This window comes from Lycorma delicatula, chromosome 4 (genome assembly GCF_047948215.1).
Source record: "Lycorma delicatula isolate Av1 chromosome 4, ASM4794821v1, whole genome shotgun sequence".
Taxonomy (NCBI): domain Eukaryota; kingdom Metazoa; phylum Arthropoda; class Insecta; order Hemiptera; family Fulgoridae; genus Lycorma; species Lycorma delicatula.
In genome coordinates, this window is record NC_134458.1 from 81,382,315 (window position 1) to 81,405,238 (window position 22,924).

General features: G+C 30.6%; 1 protein-coding gene across 1 annotated transcript in view; it reads right to left on the bottom strand.

The window, feature by feature from the left end:
* LOC142322658 (uncharacterized) overlaps positions 1–22,924 on the bottom strand; it is a 440,476-nt gene that overhangs the window by 220,835 nt on the left and 196,717 nt on the right. The window contains exon 5 of the mRNA XM_075361734.1: positions 11,530–11,935. Coding sequence (XP_075217849.1) covers positions 11,530–11,935 — 406 coding nt within the window. The remainder of the gene's footprint in view (positions 1–11,529; positions 11,936–22,924) is intronic.

Consider the following 22,924-nt stretch of genomic DNA (forward strand, 5'->3'; position numbering starts at 1 on the left):
TGTAGCTAATTATAAAATAAAAATTGAAAAAAAATGTTATGTTTTTGTTATTTTGAAAAATATAAATAAAAATAATTTGGATATAATGTTTACTGTCGGTTACATTTCTGAAAAGTAAACCAGATGAAATTATTTCAATAGTAAGATGAAAACAAAAATTATCAGCTATAATGATTTTATTTTAATATTTTACTAGTTTAAATTATTTTAAAACAATAATACTTAAATAAATACTAGGAAAACCCGGGTTTTAAATAAACTTATTCAAAATTTCCGTGCTTAAAAAATTATAATTAAATTTAATTATTGGATCTCAAACGTAATGGATAAGTTAATTTGTATGTAATTTTTACGTAGAAATTTAAATTATCAGTAGACTTAGATTAGCTTACGTTTCCATATTTTTAAAATAAAATAACTTTGATTAAAATTTCTTTAGGTAAGTAAGAAAAGTTACATTTCTTAAATAATTTTAGGGGTACGAAAATATGGAGTCTAAAAAGGAATAAATTATTTTATGAATAACTTAAAATTATGAAAATAATTTGTATAAAATAAGAACTTAGCAGACGCCTTAAAAAAAATTTCGGGTACATCTATCACATATGCTGTTTTGAGTAATATTTGTAGTATTTACCACAGAATAGATGCGTATATAAATAACTGTTTTCAGTTTGAAAAAAGGGAAGATATTTCTTTATTTTGGAATCCTTAATTTTAATAATAAAATAATTCTAATAAAAAAAATTTAAGTCTTTCTGTCCAAAGGGTACTTTAAAAAATTAAAATAATATAATATTATTTATACTATAATATAAATAAAGCATTATTATTATTTTATTATTCCTCAGAATTAAATACTCTATGACTTTAATAAACTATTTTTAATTTTCATTAACCAAATAACTGAAAGTCGTATTTATAGATAATTGATCTTAAAGTTCGATTACAAAAAGAGAGTTATATCTTTCACAAAAGAAAAATAATAAAATTTGTTAAATTTGAAAGAATCAGTTGTATTCATTAAAGGATATTGAATTTAAATAAGTGACTAAGGAATTCATTTCAAAAGAATCGATAGTGACATTTAAGAATTATATCGCGGATAGAAATTGGCTCAGAATGAAAAAGAACGGGCAAGTGTATCAAACCAGACAAAAGGCTAAAGAACCAAAATAAAAAATAAATAAAATTAAGTTAGGTCACATGTTTTCCATAAAGTAGTTCAGAGTTGTATACAGCAAAATTGAAAGAGTTTTCGTCCTTCAGGGATTGTCGAGCACGTGCTAATTTATTACAACTAAAAATTTTTTGAAATAACTTGTTATGCTTTTGTAATATTAACTGGATTGTCAATGTTTGTTTATTTAATTACCAGATATTTGGCGATTCATTTTACTTTCCAATCTAACAGCGCTATAGCTCTAAAAGGTAAAGTATTGTAATCGGTCCAATTTGGGCATATGCGGTTTTCACCGGATCTTCACGTTTTGACAATCCAAAAAACCGGATGGAAATTTTCCGGATGTTAATGTTCGTATCTACGTGTGCGTTGGCCTTTAAATCACCTTATATCTCAAGAACTACTGGACCAATTTTGACAAACTTTGCCAGATTACTTCTATATATGGGGCAGTGATACCATTAAATGTTCAACTTTAAAGATCAGGGGGGTGAGGCTGTTGAGTAAGGTCACCCTCAGTATCTCGAGATTTCGCCTAATTAAGGTCATATTTTTCTTAGGCACATTTGTTAACGATTAAAAAATAACACTATTTGCAAAAATCTTTTTTTCCAAATAGTACCCCCTCAAAAAAAAGCTCTAAACTAGTGGCTACGTGAGCATACTGCGTCAATAGTATCTCCTGTCACTACAAGGAACGCTAGTGTCGCAGTCTGTCATCTTGGAATTTCCCCTTTTCCCTTTGGGAAATTCCCTTTTCCCTCATCCTCTTGGACCGGGAAATTTGAAATTCTACAGGGTTGCCAACCAAATTATTTTTTGCACGTTAAATATTAAATGTTTATTTTATTTTATTTTATTTAGTTAACATTTCAAAGGTTGGTAGCACTGACGCGCAGATGTAGTAGCCTGCTATGTTGTGACGTCACAGGTGAGCGGTAGAATTAAATAAATTAATAATGTTTGAAGTGTAAAAAAGCAACTCGATCTGGCTGGGTCTCAAACTCGGTCGCTCGATTAACTCGGTACCTAGTCCTAAGCGTCGCGGCTATACCGGTCTGCTGGCCGTACAAGCGAAATTTGTTGTATGTATGTTGTGAAATTACATTAAATTTGTTAGTGGTGACCGTCACCAAGAAAATTAAATACATATGCGTGCGCTCTTTAGTTAGTATCATTGGATTAAATAATCAAAAAAATACTATTTTTAAATAAAATGATAAATATTTTAAATTAAGTTGCGTGTGTAAGCCGGTCATCAGAAATAACTGTGTTGTCAGCTTTTTGTTACTCCAATATAGATAATAAGATATAATGTTTCATACATAAAATAAACAAGAAAATATCTTAAGATTTGTTAGAGTAAATTCACTTACATTAAACTACACAATACCTAAATAAAATACAGTCGGGCGATTGATCGGCGGATAGCAAACGGACCTTGGGTTCCCATTGAAATCAGTAGAGACAGTGGAAAGTTAAATCATCATTTATGGATAAGGATTAGGTTACTGATTCCACACAAACCGAAACACCCTTCATAGTTTATACTCTCAGCTAACTTTGAAGGTTGCAGTGCGTTGTATTAATAGTTGAATACTAAATTTATACACAGTAAAACCTGTTTAACTCGTCACTTATCTAACAGTAAGCGCTTTGTTTTGTGTTTTTTAACCACATTGATTCATAAAAATGAAAAGAGTGTACAGTTTATTTCATTTGACATTAATTTTTATATGCAACTTATTTATTCACTTCTTTTATATTTTTGCGGAAAACAAATATTTTTTATATATTTAATACTGTATTGTATACAGAATTCCATCGATGAAGTTAGTTTAGATCATTAAAACATTTAACAGAATAAAAGGTATCTATGTTTATCGAACACGATTAATTAAGCTCAGAATTAAATGAAATATTTTTCAATATATCCAGGAATAAACAGAATCGACTCTAAAAGACGTTAACGGTGTCTGGTACAACGTTTTGAAAGTAAAATAAATCGTCACTTATGATCAAAATACATTTATATTAAAAAAATTTATTAAAGAGTGAAGTACAAAGCAACAGTGTGAGGTCTGTCTGTTACATTATGTAACGTACAGCTAAGTAAATGGTATGCTCACGAAATGCATGGGATGGTACGAGTGGAAAAATAAAAGCCAAATCGATGAAGTTAATAATGTTGAGACAATTTAACCGACTCGCTGTATAAAAGGAAAAGATTTATTTAGCGATAAAGAAAATAATAGAATGTTTACAAAAATAAAAACTAATTAATAAAAAAAAAAAAAAAAGAATGAACAGCTAAACCTAAATTTACGATCTGGGTTTTCCTTTTTATTAATGTATTTATTTATGTTGTATTTTTATTTACATATATTATTTTTAAGATATTTTCAATTGTGTTAAATTTTACAAATTTCTTATAGTATATTATTGTATTTTATCTTCATTTGAAAAAAATCGATTAAAATAATGCAGTTTTTTTTATTACTATAAAAATAGTTGGATAGTAATTTTATAATTCCCAGTTGATAATTAGGTAATCTTAGTAAATTTTTGTTTTCCCAGATTTTCTATACTCGTATGTTACATTCACGAATTCCGTAATTTGTAAGTTACTTGATTTCGATACACCTGTATACCAAAGGTGACGAATTATTATTATTATCAAATTATTTTTATTATTATTTCTGAACATAATTAAGAAGTATTTTGGAATAAATTTAATAATTTCTATAAATTGTGCCATAAAAATCACTGAAGTGGTCAAATTATAAAACTGACCTATTTATTTGCATTAAAAAAAATTTGACTCGACATGTACATCGGAAAAAATTTGCAATCTCTTGTAAATAAATTTTAGTTATTTTGGTAGGTTTAAAAATCAAATGATCGAATCTATCACTGATAAAGTATATTTAGAATGTAAGAGAGAGAAAAACCTAACTAGATTGAAAAGGTAAGTTAGTTTTTAAATAACATTAACATTTGGCACAAAAGGACTCCACTTCCATTATTTACAAAGCACCTGAAATATGGAATTATATCAGTGATTATTTTTATCGTTTTTATTAAAAATTATTAATAAAATCATTACTTCTAAATTATAGTAAGAACAGTAAAAAATATTTGTATTTTATAATTAATAATTTTTATTATAATTCAAACTCAGATACTCCTACTAAATTTACTAATAAACTAAGGATGTTTAGTTGTACAAGGTAGCGAGTTGATTTTGGAATTTACGAGAAGAAACCAATAAATAATATCGTTGACCTATGGCATGCGTATAGTAAGAGGTAACTGGAATTCCTCGCATAATTATAAACGTTCAACCCGTTGAACATTCTAAGAATTTTATTGATCCAGACGATAGGGCCGGTTCACGAAGAAACCAGCGTTTATAGGTTAATGTATAACAAAGAAATATATAAATATGAATGCGATAATTAATCTAATATTCAGCTCTTTTAACTTATAAGTAACATAGATTTTTATTTTATTTTAATAATTTAAATGTATATATATATATATATATATATATATATATATATATATATATATATTATTAATGGAGTTAAAAAAAAAACATATGAAAGCTATGTAGAAATAATTTGTTAAGTATATTTTCTAACATACTTATGAAAATACTAATTTAGATCTATTTGATTTCATTATATTATTGTTTTTAACTATTTCAGATAAATATTTTTGGTAAAAATATCAAGGCTTAATGGAAATTAATGTAAAGTAAATTGTGTTTTAAAATTAAATTTTAATGATTTAAATAAAATTTTCCATCTTTTAACTTAAATTTTTAATGAAAATTCCAAATTTCGAAAGAATATTCTTCACGCTACCATCCTAGTTTTAGTAAAACCTATATTTGAAATAAACTGTGACACGTAAGACAACTTACACTAATTATAAATTTATTAAAAATAGTTCGACATCAACGATTAAACAGTTACTGATTAGCAATTCATTATAATATGTTAATAATTCATCAGTATTAAACTTAATTTTTAATCGAGTTTTTTTTATAAATGGGATTTTCATGTACGTTGGGCATTCGACAGTAGTAGTAGTGAGGTCAACCCAGCACTACGAACAAAACAGTAAAAATTCCGGATAGCGTTACCGTTAGGATCGTTCGGTTTTATAAACAAATATTAATGATTCTTAATTCTATTGTTACATTTTGCATTTGTAAATCTAATGTATTAAAAAATTAATATTAAAAATGCCCGAAATACTCATAAATTTGTTTATTTACGTTAAAAGGTGTAAATTCTGAAACCAAAATACAAAGAGCGAAGAAGAATGAAATAGGGAGTTAATGAGAAAAAAGGTTGTTCGAGATAAATGAAGATATTATAAAAAAAGTCTCGTTTGGGTATTTTTTTCTTCCAGTTATATATTACGGGATCAAACAAACGTACATACTATGTACATTAAAAAGACTGAGCGACTCCACTTTTGCATACGCTACTATTTATTTAAATTCACTGAACTGAGCAAGAGACAATTTTCAGAAAAATAATGACAAAGATATATCTTTTTTTTCATAAATAACAGTACTAATAAAACTTGCATAAAAAATTACCGAATGTTATTTTTTATTTTTAAATATTAATGCTGGCATATGAACATAATTTTTTTTTATACAAATATTAATTAAAAGCCAAAAAGACACACCATAGTTCACTGTGTTTTAAAGAATTTAATGTATTGTCAAATGTATGTGAAGAGCTTACTCCAACGCCTTTTTAAGGGAAAAGTAAGCTTTAAAATTTATAAAAATGATTTATATGATCTTAGAAATATTTCAAGAGAGTTTTATAAACGTAAATTCAAATTTAATGGAAGTAAATCGACGATTTTCCTTTGTACGTACCAAAATAGTGAACTTAATAGGAGTTATTAAAAATTGCATGACTGGAATAGTGAATGGGATATTTATTGAAATGGAATAGAGAAAATAAAATTATATTTTATTGTGAGAAATATAATAACTTATATATACATATATACATAAATAATTAATAAGTTACTATTGAAATAACTTCTTAATTTATGTAGTAATGATAATAATTACTACAGTAGTAGTGGTAGTAGTAATTACATAATTACAACTTAAGATGTGAAATAATTATTATGGGATCCAATAATTTCCAATTACTGATAATTTTTTTATTTATATCTATTTTACTTACTGTTCACTGTGTTAGTTACATTCTTTTACATTAGTTTTTATTAAATATTGCGGCACTACTGGTCAGACTAACGAGAATATATATTCTTTAACTACTATCACCGGTGATCACGTTTTTCCTTATGGTGGAAATGGCCGAACAGAAATTTTATTTCTAAAATTAATTAATTTGTTTAGTATTTTATCTATATTGTGGAGCTCATTATAATTTTTTTTTTATTTAGTATGATTTTGTCAAATAAATAAATATTTCGTATTTTAATAACTTAGAAAAGTTAGAAGATTTTAATTTACGCGACCTCTGATTTTTAATTACATTTTTGGTTTCAAAACGCGACTTTGATGAACAGATTTACAATAATTCATTTTGCAGTAGTTTTTTGTCTGAAAACTACAATTATCTGCAAATGTCTAGTTGGGAGTAGACTCGTGAAATTATATTTACACAAGGATATTTAATATGAATATTTTACAATCCGTTGAATATTTTCGAAAGTAATTTCAAGGTTTATTATACATTACCGATCTTTAGGTAAGTATGTAAACGAGGTTCGTAAAATTTGTATCGAGTCACCGGGTACGGTAGGACTGCGGGGTGAAAAGAAGAGATCAACGCTTTTACTTTGATATTGGTTAAGACAGAAGCAATTTCACGCTCTCACGTCGTACGTGGGTTGTATACATTATATTACCGGCAATCAGTGCTAGAGCCCCAGCCATGCGTGGATCGTTACCGGCGGGAGAGCGCCAGGCTTACTTACTTAAATCCCGACCGGGTAGGTCCGCCACCCATCGACCTGTTTCTATCAAATACACTGGCAGCGTATCAAGATTTTTCGATAGGTACCAATAACCAGAACGCATCAAGGGATTATCTAACTTTTCGTTACACAGCAGTCGGTCTCGAACGGAATTAATGTCGTTCATCTACAGATAACCTAACTAAGTTTGTGTTCGCAAAAACATCTGGAGACTAATACTTGATATGTCATATCCATAAGCGCTTTGACATTATCTCCTTCCTTTAGGGAATCAATTAGAGCTCTATTATGTTAGTCAACCGATTGCGGCTGTTCGGAACCGAATCGAATAGGCTTTTGTTAAATTTTTCGTCTAGAGTATTAAAAAAAAAAAAAAATTTACACTACTGTAATAGCAAATATATTTTTCGTAATATATTAAATTTAATATTATATACATAAATATATAAGTATTATAACATAGATATACTTTCTGAGTTCGGAAAAAATGAATAAGTTTATTTTAGACTACATACAGTATATTATTTACTATAAATATTAGACGTGGAAGAAAAGACATGCGCATATTCGCATACGCTACGTAGACCTATAGATAAAAAACCAAAATTACGATAAAAAGTAAAGACAAAAGAGAAAGAAAAAGAAAAATGTAGAGAGAGAAAGACTGAAAGATGGATAGGGAGATAATGAGACTAGAGAAGGGCAATCAATAATTATGTCACACATTTAAATAAAAGAATCTAAACTCTATTACAACGCATTGCAAAGAGAAGACGCAAGCGTCATCAGGCACAAATACGTTTTATTATTATTTCATTTGTAAATCCGTAGCCTTAAAATAAAAAGTAACTGTCAATATAAATAATTTTACGCTGTCTTTAAAAAAAAAAATAATACCATACTAAAATTTTAAAATTGGTTGACTGTTCATAATATAAGAAAACATATTTTTTCTCGTAATTTTTTTGTAAATTTATGTATATAAGATTGTTATGAATTTAAAATTATATTTCTAGCTTGTTTTTAAAATCCTTAACTAGAATAACAAACAGATATTTTCAGTTACCATACAATGGACTAAAATAAATAACATCAATGAAAACATGTACGAATCGCGGGAGGGGGGGTTGATTAATTCAGTTATAATTTCTTATAAAACTACGGACTGGCTGGCAGTCATATTCTACCTTCAAAATGTTCTTGTTCCGATTTCTTGAAATTGTAAAAATATCAGATCTTTTTATTTTTATTAGCTGAAATTGACTAATTTCTTTGTTAAGCTTTTTTAAACTGTAAACCGATATCCACCAAACATCTATTTAATATAATTAAAGTTTTTCATTAACGTAAACCGAAAAGCTTATTTCTTAATCGAAATACTGCGTCGTATGAACACATTATATAAGGATTAATGTTTTATTGAACATGAGTTTTAAAGTACCAAACAGAAGGATGAGTACATTTGACTACAGTTATTTAATCGAAGATCAATAGGTTATTTTGTCCAAATGGGCAAACGTTTAGCCGCTAAAGTAAACGAACAAAGCTGTTTTACAGTAAAGCATCTACTTTGCTTGAACTAACAAGAATCAGTAAGGCCTAAAATGTGAAGGAAAGAGGCACAGTAGGTCAACTAAAAAAATGAATACACTCTGGTCTCTAGTTTCAATCAGATTTTATTGTAATGGGAAAATTAATCACTTTATGGACAATATAATGCTTGCAGCATCACTATATACATTAGTTTTATAGTTGCAGTTTTTATTATATCCTTTTTATAGGGAGAGACTTATATTTCTGAATCAATGTTTCGCATATTATTTTAATAATATGCGGAATATTGAATTCGTATATCGAATGCGAATAATGAAACTGTGATCTTGCGAATATTTTAAATATGTGAATATTGAATATGCAAGTAGGTTAACCACATGTATGGAGTGATTAAATTTATATGTTTTTAATGAATTTTAAATAAAAAAGAATAGATTTTATTATATGCAAAATCCTAAAAGAAATCAAACCGGTGAAGTTTACGCTACTCTAAAAAGCATTTCTTGGAGAGTTATATTTTACGAACCTCTTGATTAAACAAACGAGTTTTATACCGCATTAAACCATGTTACATTTTTGGTGTTTTTCTTGCGAGTTAAAATTTTTTAAAGAAAAATATAAAATTAAACGTAAAAATACCTCGTTTTATTTGCTTGAATTCGCGATAGTGCAATTCTAAAATTCATCTACTCCATTAATACCTTATAAAATACTGTTTAAGTTGTTTACGAGCAAATATTTATCACCTGTCATTTAATTATTCTTTTAATTGCTACTGACATTATTTTCAATGAGGCAACCATTTTTAAAAAAAGATGGTAAATTTGATTCTCGATAAACATAGGACATTTTTACACTTAGATTACATAAGGAAGCAGAGAAGGAGAAGAGATTCTTATTAAAACTGGTGGTGATCTCGATCATTGCGAAAAATGTAGTCGGTTTACAAAATGAACAGCCAAACGCAACTGTAAAGTCACATTAAAAGAGCGTGTACTCTTGCACGCTCTTTCACGTAAGCCTGTATACAGAGTATGCAGGCTTACGTGAAGCGATTGTACTTTTAGGAAGGAGTGCAATGAAAAATAGTGCCGCTCGATTAAGAATAATTCTCATTTGTATATCTATTTTTCTTATTTTGATATTATTAATTTATATTTTAATGCATTATTATTATTATTTGTTAGAAAACAGCGGCCCCATTTTAATGAAAATTTTTCTTTCCTTTACAACCCTTTTCTCATCCCTGTGATAAATGAAATTATGAAAATATGTACGTACAATAAATATATATGCAGTAATAAATTTGTTAAAACACGTGATTTTTTTTTAGTATAAAAAAGGAAAGTATTTATAATATGGCCGCCGTATTGAAACCGACCACCATAAAAAAGAACAATTAACGACGTATAAAGCTCTATTCTGGAGTATATTTAATGCTACTTTTCTATATAAATAAACTATTAACGAGGGTTACAGAACATTTCAGAACGACGGTTATTGAAACGCCAGAACCGTGGAAACGGGTAAAAAATGAGGTATATTTTAACCGTAACATTTTGTAACCCCTACATATTTTCTTCAAATAAATTGTAATTCTCAACAATAACGTTAAAACAGGCTTTAATACGGAAGACAAATCAATTTTTTCCATAAAGCGGTTTTTAAGATTTAATTTGAAAGGCAAGGATTTTTGCGTCAAATAATATAATCGTTTTTCTTATTACAGTTTTGGAGATGACAATACATCTGTTGTTAAACCGTGCTATTATTACGTATTTTACTCCTTAAACATAAAAATATGTTTTTATTAATAAAATAAATTCATATCTACCGATTTAGAGTTTGGGATTCATTTCCCAAAATAATTAACAGCGGACTATGTGCCTGGATGTATTTTTAATGAGATTTTATTTTAAATCCTTTAATTATAATCAGAGAACTTAAAACATGGAATGTTACAGCAATCGTGTAAAAAGAGTGGCACTTTTAGAGGAAGATTATATTTTTTTCAAAGCAATTTGAACTGTAGTGAGACATAATTATTGGAAAGCCGGAAAGAAAGCACAGGCAGATGATTGATGTAAACAAATGTGGAGATAATAAATGAACGTATGGAATAAATCTACCGCGTTTATAAACTTTTGCGTAATAATCTTGATACTTTATGTTAGTCGTAATGAATGGAGATAAGTAATTTCAAAGGCCGGAAGGTTGTAATGAAGTGGTCCCTTGCTATTTCCCTTGCCGGTACGTTATATTTGGCTTGATTAACATATGGTTTATTCTGTATTGCGTTTAAACTAAAACTAATAATAGTTATTATTCATAATTATTATTATAATTATACTATTATCCTAATGAAACTTAATTATGTAATAATAATAAGAAATAGTGGTTCTAACTGTATTTGTTTAATAGTTATGTCTGTTTTCGTTTCTGTAAGCAGATATGTTTTATTTGTTGTTAATAAAAACTTCCTGCTAATAAGAACTGTCATATCGTTTATTTTTTTCATTTTTATATTGTTTTGTTCCGTTGAACGATTATGTTTTTATTTAATTATTCTTTTTACTGTCATCGGTAATTACTGTAAGTTATTGTGATGGATTTGGGCTGCGTGGCTGTTTTTAAGTTGATTTGTCGACAAGTTTAGTTGTAAAGTAAAATAATTTAGTTTCAGTGATATTATTAAAAATAATAATATTAATAATAAATCAGTGGCAGTGCAATTGCAGTGGCAGTGACGGTGACCGTGGCTGTGGCAGTGTTTTTATTTTAATGTGCCTTCTGACCGGAGGACTCACCTCCGACAAGACGTCTCTTGCGCAAACTAGTGACGCCGTCGCCACTGGTCGGACTGCCAGCCTCGTCTTCCTCTTCTGGGATCGTGTACACTTCGCCCGGACTGTGATCGTAATACGATTCCAATGAGACCTGTCCGACGGTGGAGGGAGTCGTGTCTACCACCTCTTCCGTCGGTTTGCTGCTAGAGACAGTGGTCGTTGTGGTTCCGTTATCACTTCTCAGACATGAGGGAGGCGTACCGGGAGGTGAGGAGGTCGGGGATCTTGGGGATTGTCTAACATCGGCACTGCTAAACGTATCTGCAGTGTCGACGACAGTCACTGGGCTCGTCGAGCGATACTCACTGTCTCCAGGGGTAGGTTTCTGCCTCTGCTCCTTATTGTCTTCTGATCTTCCTTCCCACGTCTGAAAATAAAGCATAATATTAGTGAGGAAAATTTTATTTAACAAAAAACATATTGTATTTTATTTATGTTACTCTATTCTAAATAGTCAGCAATCGTTTCGCTTTAAAACTTTACTTAATAATTCATTAAAGGAAACCTCAAGAAATCTTTTTTTTTTGGTAGTGTGTTATGTAATATGGCAAAAATTTTTGAAGGAATATTTTGCCTTTTTTCATACGAGCATAAATTCTAAATGGATTGCACATTAATAAAAGATGGGCACATTTCTTTAGTTTTCTGACGGCAAATATCAGTAATAAGGTGACATTTTGTCGGTTAAAAAAATACCTGATCGCAGAATAGAATAAAACTCGGATCGATATTGTACATTTGTTATGAAGCGAGTTATTAGGATTCAAGTTCATCGGGAAATATGTTTATCATCTAGCGTAAGGTGCAGATACTGAATCAAATATTAAATGGGTAAACAGAAATCGCATCTAACCCAGTAACAAATATCACGCAAAAGCACTACGAACAACAATCATTTCATAAATTGCCTAACAGAAACAAAAATATATACCAAGACATTAATACAGTATGGGAATTTTAGATGTAAATAAAAAGTACAACCTAAACAGATAATGTTTATCACTACAATAAATTTCACAGAAACAATAAGAGAGTTAAAATATGACTTATCGCTTATACTAAATATGTTTCTTAAGTTAGTTAATAAATATTTAATTAAAATACCGGATACATCTTATAGATCACATCGCAACGGGTAGAAATTCCTCGGTAAAACTTTCGAATATATGCCTGGGATAGACAAAGCAGAATTCAAATAATAAAAAAACAAATAAAAATGCCTACTTTTTTGGGCGGTTGTAAGATATTTGGTTATTACGTACATATTAAACGATTATAAATGAAATAAATTTTATTTAACCAATAAAAAAAGAAAAAATCGCATCGGCGCACTAATATTGTTTAGTAATATGAAAATCTTTAAATTTAATAAACCGATTAGACGACTTTTATATGATTCGGTAAGTTATTAAACATTGACAACGGAAACATTTTTTGTTGGAATTGCCAAAAAATGGATAACTTTATAATCGCAAACTGTAACATTACCGATCAAAAGATCGGATCAAAGCTACGAATGGACTTTCAATAACAACATTCAACAAATTTAGAAAATGAGTTATTACATTTGCATCCGTTTTCAAAAGTAAATCCAATCAGTAATATTATAATATAAATTAACAAAATTTTTATGTAATATGCGTCCCGTAAATTACAATCGTATAATACACATGACAGTATCGTATTTAATCAAAATTTAATGACCACGGCCGAACAGTAATTCAATATCCATTGGCTTGGCTACTTCAGATGCGGGCAGTTTCAGTTAAATCAGATTATTTTTTTTGTTTGTTTATGTAACCGTATAAATATATGCAAATAATTTAGCTAATTCGATCTATTGGCTCTTCATTTTGTTGGTATGAATATTAAGTCAGTAAAAGTATACAAAAGAATATGATTAATGAATTCTGGTTATTAAGAAATAATAACACGACTACGTTATAAATTATAAGTAAGCAGAACTATACATTAAATGACTTACTAATTACTTTATCCGTCCTGAAAACTTTTCAATTAATTACTTTAGAATTATATGTGCTGATAAGACGATTTGAAAAGTTGAAGAGAACATTCATGAATCGCGTCACACTATTTCAACACCTTTTCAACCCAACGTATAAAATAAAATTATGTCGATAAATGTAGAGCAGTGTCTTTTAAAATTATTCCACCAACACTAAATAGATCACTATATCTACTCACAGTATCTGCGAAAGTTTTAAGAATTCTTATGGGTTTTTACAAAAGCTTCTATGAAAAACGCGTCAGAACTCGGCATGAGTTTCAAATATAAAACACGTTTTAATAAGTTTTAAACGAAACGCAGCTCAACCCTTCTGATTAATTCATTAAAATAAATCAGTATTATTATTATTATTATTATTATTATTATTGGTGATATAGGTCAAGGTTTTCTGCTTAGTATTCCTCCAGAAAGCATACCTGGGTTTCTAGACTGTAGTGACTCTCAGAGTTGCAGAGTTGGCGGGTCAGGATCTACAGGTTGCTAATCTGTAAGCAACCGATAAATCTCTGTAGTGCATCCGATAAAATTCCATTCTACGTAGCAAAACTCCACTGGATGCGGTCGATGCATCCAGTGAAGCAGTCCTAGTGAGACCGGTGTTCATACCATGCCGACTACGTGCTGGATTTTGGTTTAAAAACTGAGAATACTGGGTGTGAGCAGCAGTAAATATTATTTTGAGTAGCAGGAAGACAGTTCGTGCCCTATCAAAGTAACAGATGGCTCTACATGAGTGAAATTTGGTACAAACTGAAGGCGAAGGGACAGTACTCAACTGTAGGCAGATGATTATAGTAATATTAGGTTTAAGCAAACATCATACGACTTGAAAGATCCTTGTAGAACTTTATCTGGCTCATCATTTTACCGTGTTGACATTTACACAACGGGAAGTTCAGATCTGTTGTCGTTCCTTTGCCTTACTTTTGATGAGTGATTAGCACGGAAAGGTGCAACAACTAATATTTACTGTTATATCATTTTATATATGTACGGGTTCGTTTTAATAAAAATATAGCTATTTTTTTTTAAATTGTCTGTGTTTATTTACTTATATAGTCTTCCTATAATTTTAATAATTCTGATGTCCGACTTCAAATAAATGACTGATGGAATTTTAGAATTTAAAATTACGAGTTAATCCTTCTCAAAGAAGCGATACATCCGTACACTTACAACAGATAGCGGATATTTGTAGATTCTTTAATCTCTTTTGGAACAAAAACTCTTCTTTTAAATTTAATTTAAATTATATATAGATTCAATTTAGATAAAGAACCAAAATGGAATCGAGAAGAATTACAAAACGTTTTTCTTAAATAAGTTATCTTATAGCCCAAAAAATCATCCATTTTATAAATATAAATTTTTAATTAGTTTTCAAGAAATATTTTTGAGATTTTATTTAGCATTGGTCTTTATTTTCAAGAGGTAATGACGGATACATTCGGCTATCAGTTTTTTTTTATAGAAAAATGTAATAAAAACCATTACTTTAAAACTCAGCATGAGTCAGGATTATAGTATTTGAATTTTTAGTGTTTAAAATATCATTAATATTAAAATAACTGAATCCAATCATAAAAGAATTATATATACATAATAATCTTGACAAAGATTTTTGTCCCGGGGGGGGTCTGACAATCATAGGAAAAAGACCCCATTTCTGGTAATTCATCCCTTCCTTTCCTAGATCAGTAGAGCTTTACTGGAGCAGGCTATCTACAAGAACCTCAATCACTGTACTTATACCTCGTTTATTAACTAAGTCTAAGTTCAGGATGCTACAGATGAGCATATCCTAGTGCGTAGTTCTATGAGCGATTTTTAACTTTTGGCTTCGCTAAGGATTTCTTCAGAATCTTCCTTCTCAATCTATTGCGTAGCCCTTACTGTTTTAACTGATTCGCGGAAATGGGAGCCTCCCACGCCGGTTACTGGCATCTAATTCGAAGAAGGCGATTCAGTTTGTTAAGAATCTCTTGTTTTCAATTATTTCTTCTTGCTAGACTGTAATATTATCGAAGTTTAGTTACCACTCACATGAAGTTATAACTCTTCTATTTTCGTCACCACGTAGTATTTTAAATTAAATTATTTTTTAACACCAGAAGAGTACGTCTTACATTTTAGGCCAGCAATAGACTCCCGACCAGAAAATCAAGCGTTACGTTTTCATGTAACGATTGAAATTGCAATATTTTCTAAATGACAAAAAATCCACGATTATACGATTAACCATTTGATTAATGAAGAAACAAAGGTTATAAATTACGCAGCCTGAGTACACTATTGCATCACCCAGCAAGCTGAGTGGAAGGGGGAAGTAGGCTCGTTTTGCGCCGCTCGGTGCGCACTTAAATTAGTATATCTCTAGATTTCGATGTGAAAAAATGTGACTAAGGTGTCGTTAAAATTGCCTCATCAAATAGTGTCTATGTAGTGTACCCAAATAGCGATATTATTGTTAAAATAGGTCGAATAATCGTAATTAAAGTGGTAAAAATTATCTATTTAAACGAAATGTCGCAGTATATGGGTGTTAAACATGTTCAAAAATATTGCAAACGTCTACGGGAGAGTGAAACAGATTAATAAATCCAAAAACCAATAAATGACCAAGCCGACGTCAGAGTGTCTATCTCTTGCCTTATTTCAGCTACTTCTCGTGCCATAAATCCGTTGTAAATAGAGTCTTGCTTGAACCACCTGTCTAACTTGTGTGATGATATAAACAATAGATGTTGTACTGTTTAAAACTAAATTTGTCATCGTTCACCTTATTCTACAGCACATTATCAACCCTACACCATATGTGACGTAGAATACGTTCTAAAAGTTTGCGGCCGTGGCTCCGATACAGCCCCGCCGATTTTTTCCTATATTTTCCATAATATATTCCTATCAATTATTAGGCTTTATCCACCAAGATGTAATTAGAAATGCATTTTTCATGATTTTATCTATAAAAAAACATAATGAAATGATTTTAGGCGACCTGACAGAGTCAAAATTTCTTCCAAAAAAAAAAATCGAATGTTGGTTATTCTCATGAATAACCAAGTCTTGAATTCCAGTCTTGAATTGAAATTATATTCTGTTCCGTTCTTCACTAAGTTTAATACATTTTTACTCATAACTTTGCCAAAATTTATTGAAATGCAGCCAAACATACGACAACCTCATTCTGTTTACCGCAGAGGCTTACTATAAAGTGAAAATCATTACTTCAAAGAAAGCATCATTGAATAGAATCTCTTTTGTAAAAGAAAATCTGGAACAAATTAGCCTATAGTCGCCTAATATATTACGTATAAGCTTAAAAAAACTTAAGTTCCGATTTATTTGAATAAAAAAAATCGTAAATTTTTTTAAATGACAAATATTGTCATGTATCGCTATTTATAAAACAATAACGATATTAAATTTGGAAAAAGTTTTTAGTTTTTTTAACTACTGGATTGTCTTTAGCTAATAATCTTGTGACTCAATTTATTAGAATAACATACAACCTAAAAATATTATTAGAAATAATAATTTTACTTTAAACTTTATTCTAAATTAAACTTTTAAAATCCTAAAAGTTACAGAATTTTGTTTGTAATTTATATTATATTGCCTATCGGAAGTATAGTTGCGGAATTAAATTTTATTATTTGTAATAAATAATTATAAACTGGGTTATCCGTATGTTTACTTTATAATGAAATGGAAAGACAGGTCTTACCTAGAGGCACTGGAGAAGAAGTAGAATTAAACATTTCTCTATTGATGTTTATATCTCTTTTTATTGCCCGCTATATTTTTTGGTTATTCTATTTAATTATTTTTCTAATGTACATTTGCTGAATGTTATAATGCTTGTTTATCTGGCAGATGAGTACAGTCATGCCTATTCTGTACTAATCAAATAGACAAGTGCATTTTTTTTGTCTTTAGTCATTTGACTGGTTTGATGCAGCTCTCCAAGATTCCCTATCTAGTGCCAGTCATTTCATTTCGGTATACCCCGTACATCCTTCATCACTAACGATTTTTTTTACATATTCCAAACGTTGCCTGCCTACGCAATTCTTCCCATCTACCTGCCCCTCCAATATCAAACCGACTATTCCAGATGCCTTAATATGTGGCCTATAAGTCTGTCTCTTCTTTTAACTATATCTTTCAAAATGCTTCTTTCTTCATCGATTTGCCGCAACACCTCTTCATTTGTCACTTTTTTATTAATTTCTGAAAATTTCATATTATAAATAAATTTATATATGTTTTAGAATTAAACATTTTCTCTTATCAAACCGAATTGTTAAATTTATTTATTTTTTATCTACTTAATTTTTTAAATTATACATTTTTTTTTTCTATGGGGTTACCTCAAAGAAAAAGCCTACGGCAACAAACCACGAACACTTGAAAAATTGAAAGTCAATATTGAACAAGCTGTATTAAATATCCAGCCACAAACTTTGAAAAAAGTTGCAAGAAACGCTGTAAAAAGAATTGAAGCTTGTATTCAAGAAGATGGCGGCCACTTCCAACATTTACTCTAAATGTAAGGTAATGGATGGTAATAATAAAAATTACATTTACATTTACACATGCCTTTTTATTATTTCAATACCTACCAATGTAAGGTTGGGTTGCGTTTTATATGGGACACTCTGTATATAATCCAATAAACTAATAATAATAACGTCGGCTTTTGTTAGTGCTAGCAGGTTTTTTTTCTAGTATGACAAATATATTTAGAATGTGGTTATAAATTTTGCCATATTCAGTTAAATTACTAATTGTAATTTTGTTAGGTTTCAATTATGTCTGTACTATTTAGTAGTAATTGTAAAGTAAATAAGAGATTAAATTTAGAGCTCCGAGGAATTGCTAGAGAAATTTCAAAAAAACATTTTCCGCCTACTTTTTAAAAGTTCGGTGTAATACATAAAGGTCATGACGAGATTTCATTTTACAAGTAATGAATTTATGTCGAGTAGAAATAGATTTCATATTATAGAGAAATAACGGATCTGGAACGTATAAGATGCTATCCACATTCAATAACAAAGCTCGTTTTACTTCGGAAGAGAATATTCTACGTAGAAGTGAGGGAAATTTATTATTATTTCGGAAGATGTGTGAGTGGTTACTGATTATTTTTGATTTCATGAATGCACTTAATGAAATCAAACGTCTCTCTCACCATTATTTACATGAAACTTAGAATAATGATGTTATATATAAATATATATATATATATATATATATATAAATACAATATGACGTCACTAGTTGAGAACCTAAATTTAAATGTAGTAGTACTAAATCAAATTTTACCTTTTGCATATTATTCTTGTACTAGGGCGTTCGTGGTGGGAGGGGCACATGGCTGGTGTCTGACGTTTCCTTTGTTCATAGCATTTACATTTTAGTCGTTGAGATGGAGCCGTGGACGCTAGACCAACGCCTGTACGCGTATGACAGTTTTGTGCGAAATTACGAATCCGTAACTGCTGTTCACCGAGATTTCCGATGTCAGTTTAATATCCATCGTAATGCAAGTGTCCCTCACGTAACACAATTTTGTGATGGGTAAACAACCTTCGAACAAGCGGTTCAATATTGAAGAAAAAACCGGGTCCCCGACGAACTGCTAGCACTCTGGAGAACATCGAACGAGTAAGGGAAGCCATTGTCAGAAGCCCACGCCGCTCTATTCAGAGGCATTCAGCAGCGCTTCAAATGAGCACAAGTATGGTAAGACGAATTCTGCATACAGTCTTACATTTCCATCCTTACAAGATAGCCGTCGTGGAGCAGTTAAACGAGCAAGATTTCACGCAGCGATTACAATTTTATCGACAAATGCTTACCATTTTTGAAGAAAATGAAAATTTGTTATTGTTAATGAGTGACGAAGCCCATTTTCATCTGAATGGCTTCGTCAATAAACAGAATTGCCGGTATTGGGCAGAAAGAAACCCACATCAGTTTCACGAGAGACCACTTCATAGCCCAAAGGTGACTGTCTGGTGTGCAATAGGAAAGGTCGGTGTTATTGGACCATATTTTTTTGAAGAAAATGACGCTGCCGTAACTGTAACAGCTGATCGTTACATTGCGATGTTGAATACGTTTTTCATCCCTGAGTTACGAAACCGGGGAATCAATTTTCAAAATGTGTTATTCCAGCAGGATGGAGCTACAGCGCACAAAGCGAGGGCGTAACTTGTTTCCGGGACGGATCGTTTCCAGATTCGGCGACATTCCTTGGCCCCCTTGGTCCCCCGACTTGATTAGTTGTTATTTTTTTCTATGGGGGTTTCTGAAATGGCGTGTGTACGGCAATAAACCGCGTACATTGGAGGACCTAAAGATCGCAATTCGTCATCACGTCACCCAGATTGATGTAGACATGCTGTAAAGAATTGAGGCCAGTTACCGTAAAAGGCTACAACAATGTATTGCCCAAAATGGACATCACATGCCGGACATAATTTTTCGTTCATGAGTAATTAACAAATGCTTTGATTTAACAAGTGTTTCAGTACCAATAAAACTTTTTTAAAGTAAATATTCAATTTTTTATAATTATTTTAAAAACATCCGGTTCCCGTGAATGACTCTGTATAATACAGTGTCCCACAAAGAAACGGATGAACTTACAGGATATATTCTACTGATGAAAATAATGAGAAAAGTTCATATAAACATAAATATGGAAACGCTTTGTTTTCGAGTAACGGTTAGCGAAAGATTTCGCCCGGATTTCAGTTTTTCTAATAAAAAGAAGTCCTACTGTAACTTTTGGGACCCAAATAAACGAGTAAAGTTGCGATATCTTATGTAATTTGAGCTGAGAAATAAGATAAAACAGGTTCCAGAACAATAACTTGAGGAGGTCAAAATATACGACGTAAAACACAAAATTTGGTGTCGAAAAACAAGTTTTTTTTAGGTTTGTAGTAAAATACCCATGTTAAATGTGTAATAAATATCGCATGAAGATGACGACTTCCTTGATCGTGTTTAGCGAATCAAAATTTCAACTTAGTGGAAAAGTTAACAAATAATGTCCGTATCTGGGATCAGAAAATCCCCCTCAACTCTAAAGATACGAAAGGGACTCCCCAAAAATTAAATATTTTTTGTACAATATCCAGACTGCAAGTTTACGGGTTGTTCTTTTTGGTTGAAACAAGCGTAGCAGGATTTGCTTATTTGCATATGCTGCTATTTCCTCAACTGCAAGAAGGATCAGAAAATTTTATTCGGCAACAAGATAATGCGCATCTTCTCTGACATAACTCTGTACGAGATCAGTTGATTGACGTTTTCTTCAATCGCTGGATCGGTCGCGATGTACCCGATGACAGAGCTTATTTGCGTGGCCTGCAAGCTCACCCGATCTGATCCCATGTGATTTTGTTCTTTGCAGGTTTATAAAGGATCTTGTGTACGTGCCTTCGCTTCCTACCCGCTGCTGTTCTAGGCAGCGTGTTTGAGGCACAGTATTGAAACAGCTGTCGCTTCCATTACTTCAGACATGCTGGTTAAAGTACGGGACAAACTCTTCTATGTGTTAGTTCGACATGATGGTTGTGTGCTGCATGATAAAAGATGCTCGCATTGACGATAATAAATTTTCTAATAAAGAGCTGGTCTTAAAAAAATATAGTTTTATTTTACACTAATTCTTCAAATTGATTATGATGATAAAACAAAATAATTAATTTTTAAAAATTTGTTACTGGTAATAAATATATTAACGTGCAAGTACAGTTCCCTACATAATTGTACAATTATTCCAGTCTTATCACTAACAAACAAACCGTTCTTGAGAAATTTACATTTGAAATTTTTGAATTTAAACCTAGAAACAGTACTTAAGATTTCTATAATGGCAGGACATTTTTTATTGGTTTTTGGATGTCAAATGTTTAACTATTGTAAAATTCAGTAAGTATGTTTTAATGTAACACACTAATAAATAATGTAAAAATTCTGTTTTTGAAATATCCTCACAATTCATACTCAACCTTTCTTGTGGTTTTCATTTCAGTGAGCTTAAGTATAACTATCAAACTCAGTAGCACAAGTGGAAGGATCGATTAGTTAATTTTCATTAATTAAAATATTTTCATTGAATATTTTGAGGTACGCACTCAAAGCATTAACTTAAATACTAGATTCAAGTCAAGTATTAAAATAACTTTTGAAAAACAAGACTGTTTAAATATATTAAAGTTGAACGACTAACTTTCAAATTACACGGAAATTGTTTTTTCACAGAAACCTTTTGAACAAATTCTTTTTAATAGAGTTTCCGGTGGTGCTGTTATTAATGACGCTTCCTTAAAAAAGGAGTTAGGAAATTCTTAAACTCTACGTTCGATCTACCTCGTAGTTTATCTTTTTTATGTTGTTTTCGTATAGGTAAAAAACATAAAACGTAGATGAAATATTTTATTCTATAACTTACTTAAGCGTTTCCTTAACTTTTCAAGTCAGACGCCAATAATAGCGATGATAATTATGATAATGGTAACGCGGCACAAAAGTGGCTATATAATTATCTCTCAAAGATCCTCTGGAAGAGCAATTGTCTACATAATTTGAAAGTTTTTTTTTTTTTTTTTTTTTTGTCTTCAGTCATCTGACTGGTTTGATGCAGCTCTCCAAGATTCCCTATCTAGTGCTAGTCGTTTCATTTCAGTATACCCTCTACATCCTACATCCCCAACAATTTGTTTTACATACTCCAAACGTGGCCTGCCTACACAATTTTTCCCTTCTACCTGTCCTTCCAATATTAAAGCGACTATTCCAGGATGCCTTAGTATGTGGCCTATAAGTCTGTCTCTTCTTTTAACTATATTTTTCCAAATGCTTCTTTCTTCATCTATTTGCCGCAATACCTCTTCATTTGTCACTTTATCCACCCATCTGATTTTTAACATTCTCCTATAGCACCACATTTCAAAAGCTTCTAATCTTTTCTTCTCAGATACTCCGATCGTCCAAGTTTCACTTCCATATAAAGCGACACTCCAAACATACACTTTCAAAAATCTTTTCCTGAGATTTAAATTAATTTTTGATGTAAACAAATTATATTTCTTACTGAAGGCTCGTTTAGCTTGTGCTATTCGGCATTTTATATCGCTCCTGCTTCGTCCATCTTTAGTAATTTTACTTCCCAAATAACAAAATTCTTCTACCTCCATAATCTTTTCTCCTCCTATTTTCACATTCAGTGGTCCATCTTTGTTATTTCTACTACATTTCATTACTTTTGTTTTGTTCTTGTTTATTTTCATGCGATAGTTCTTG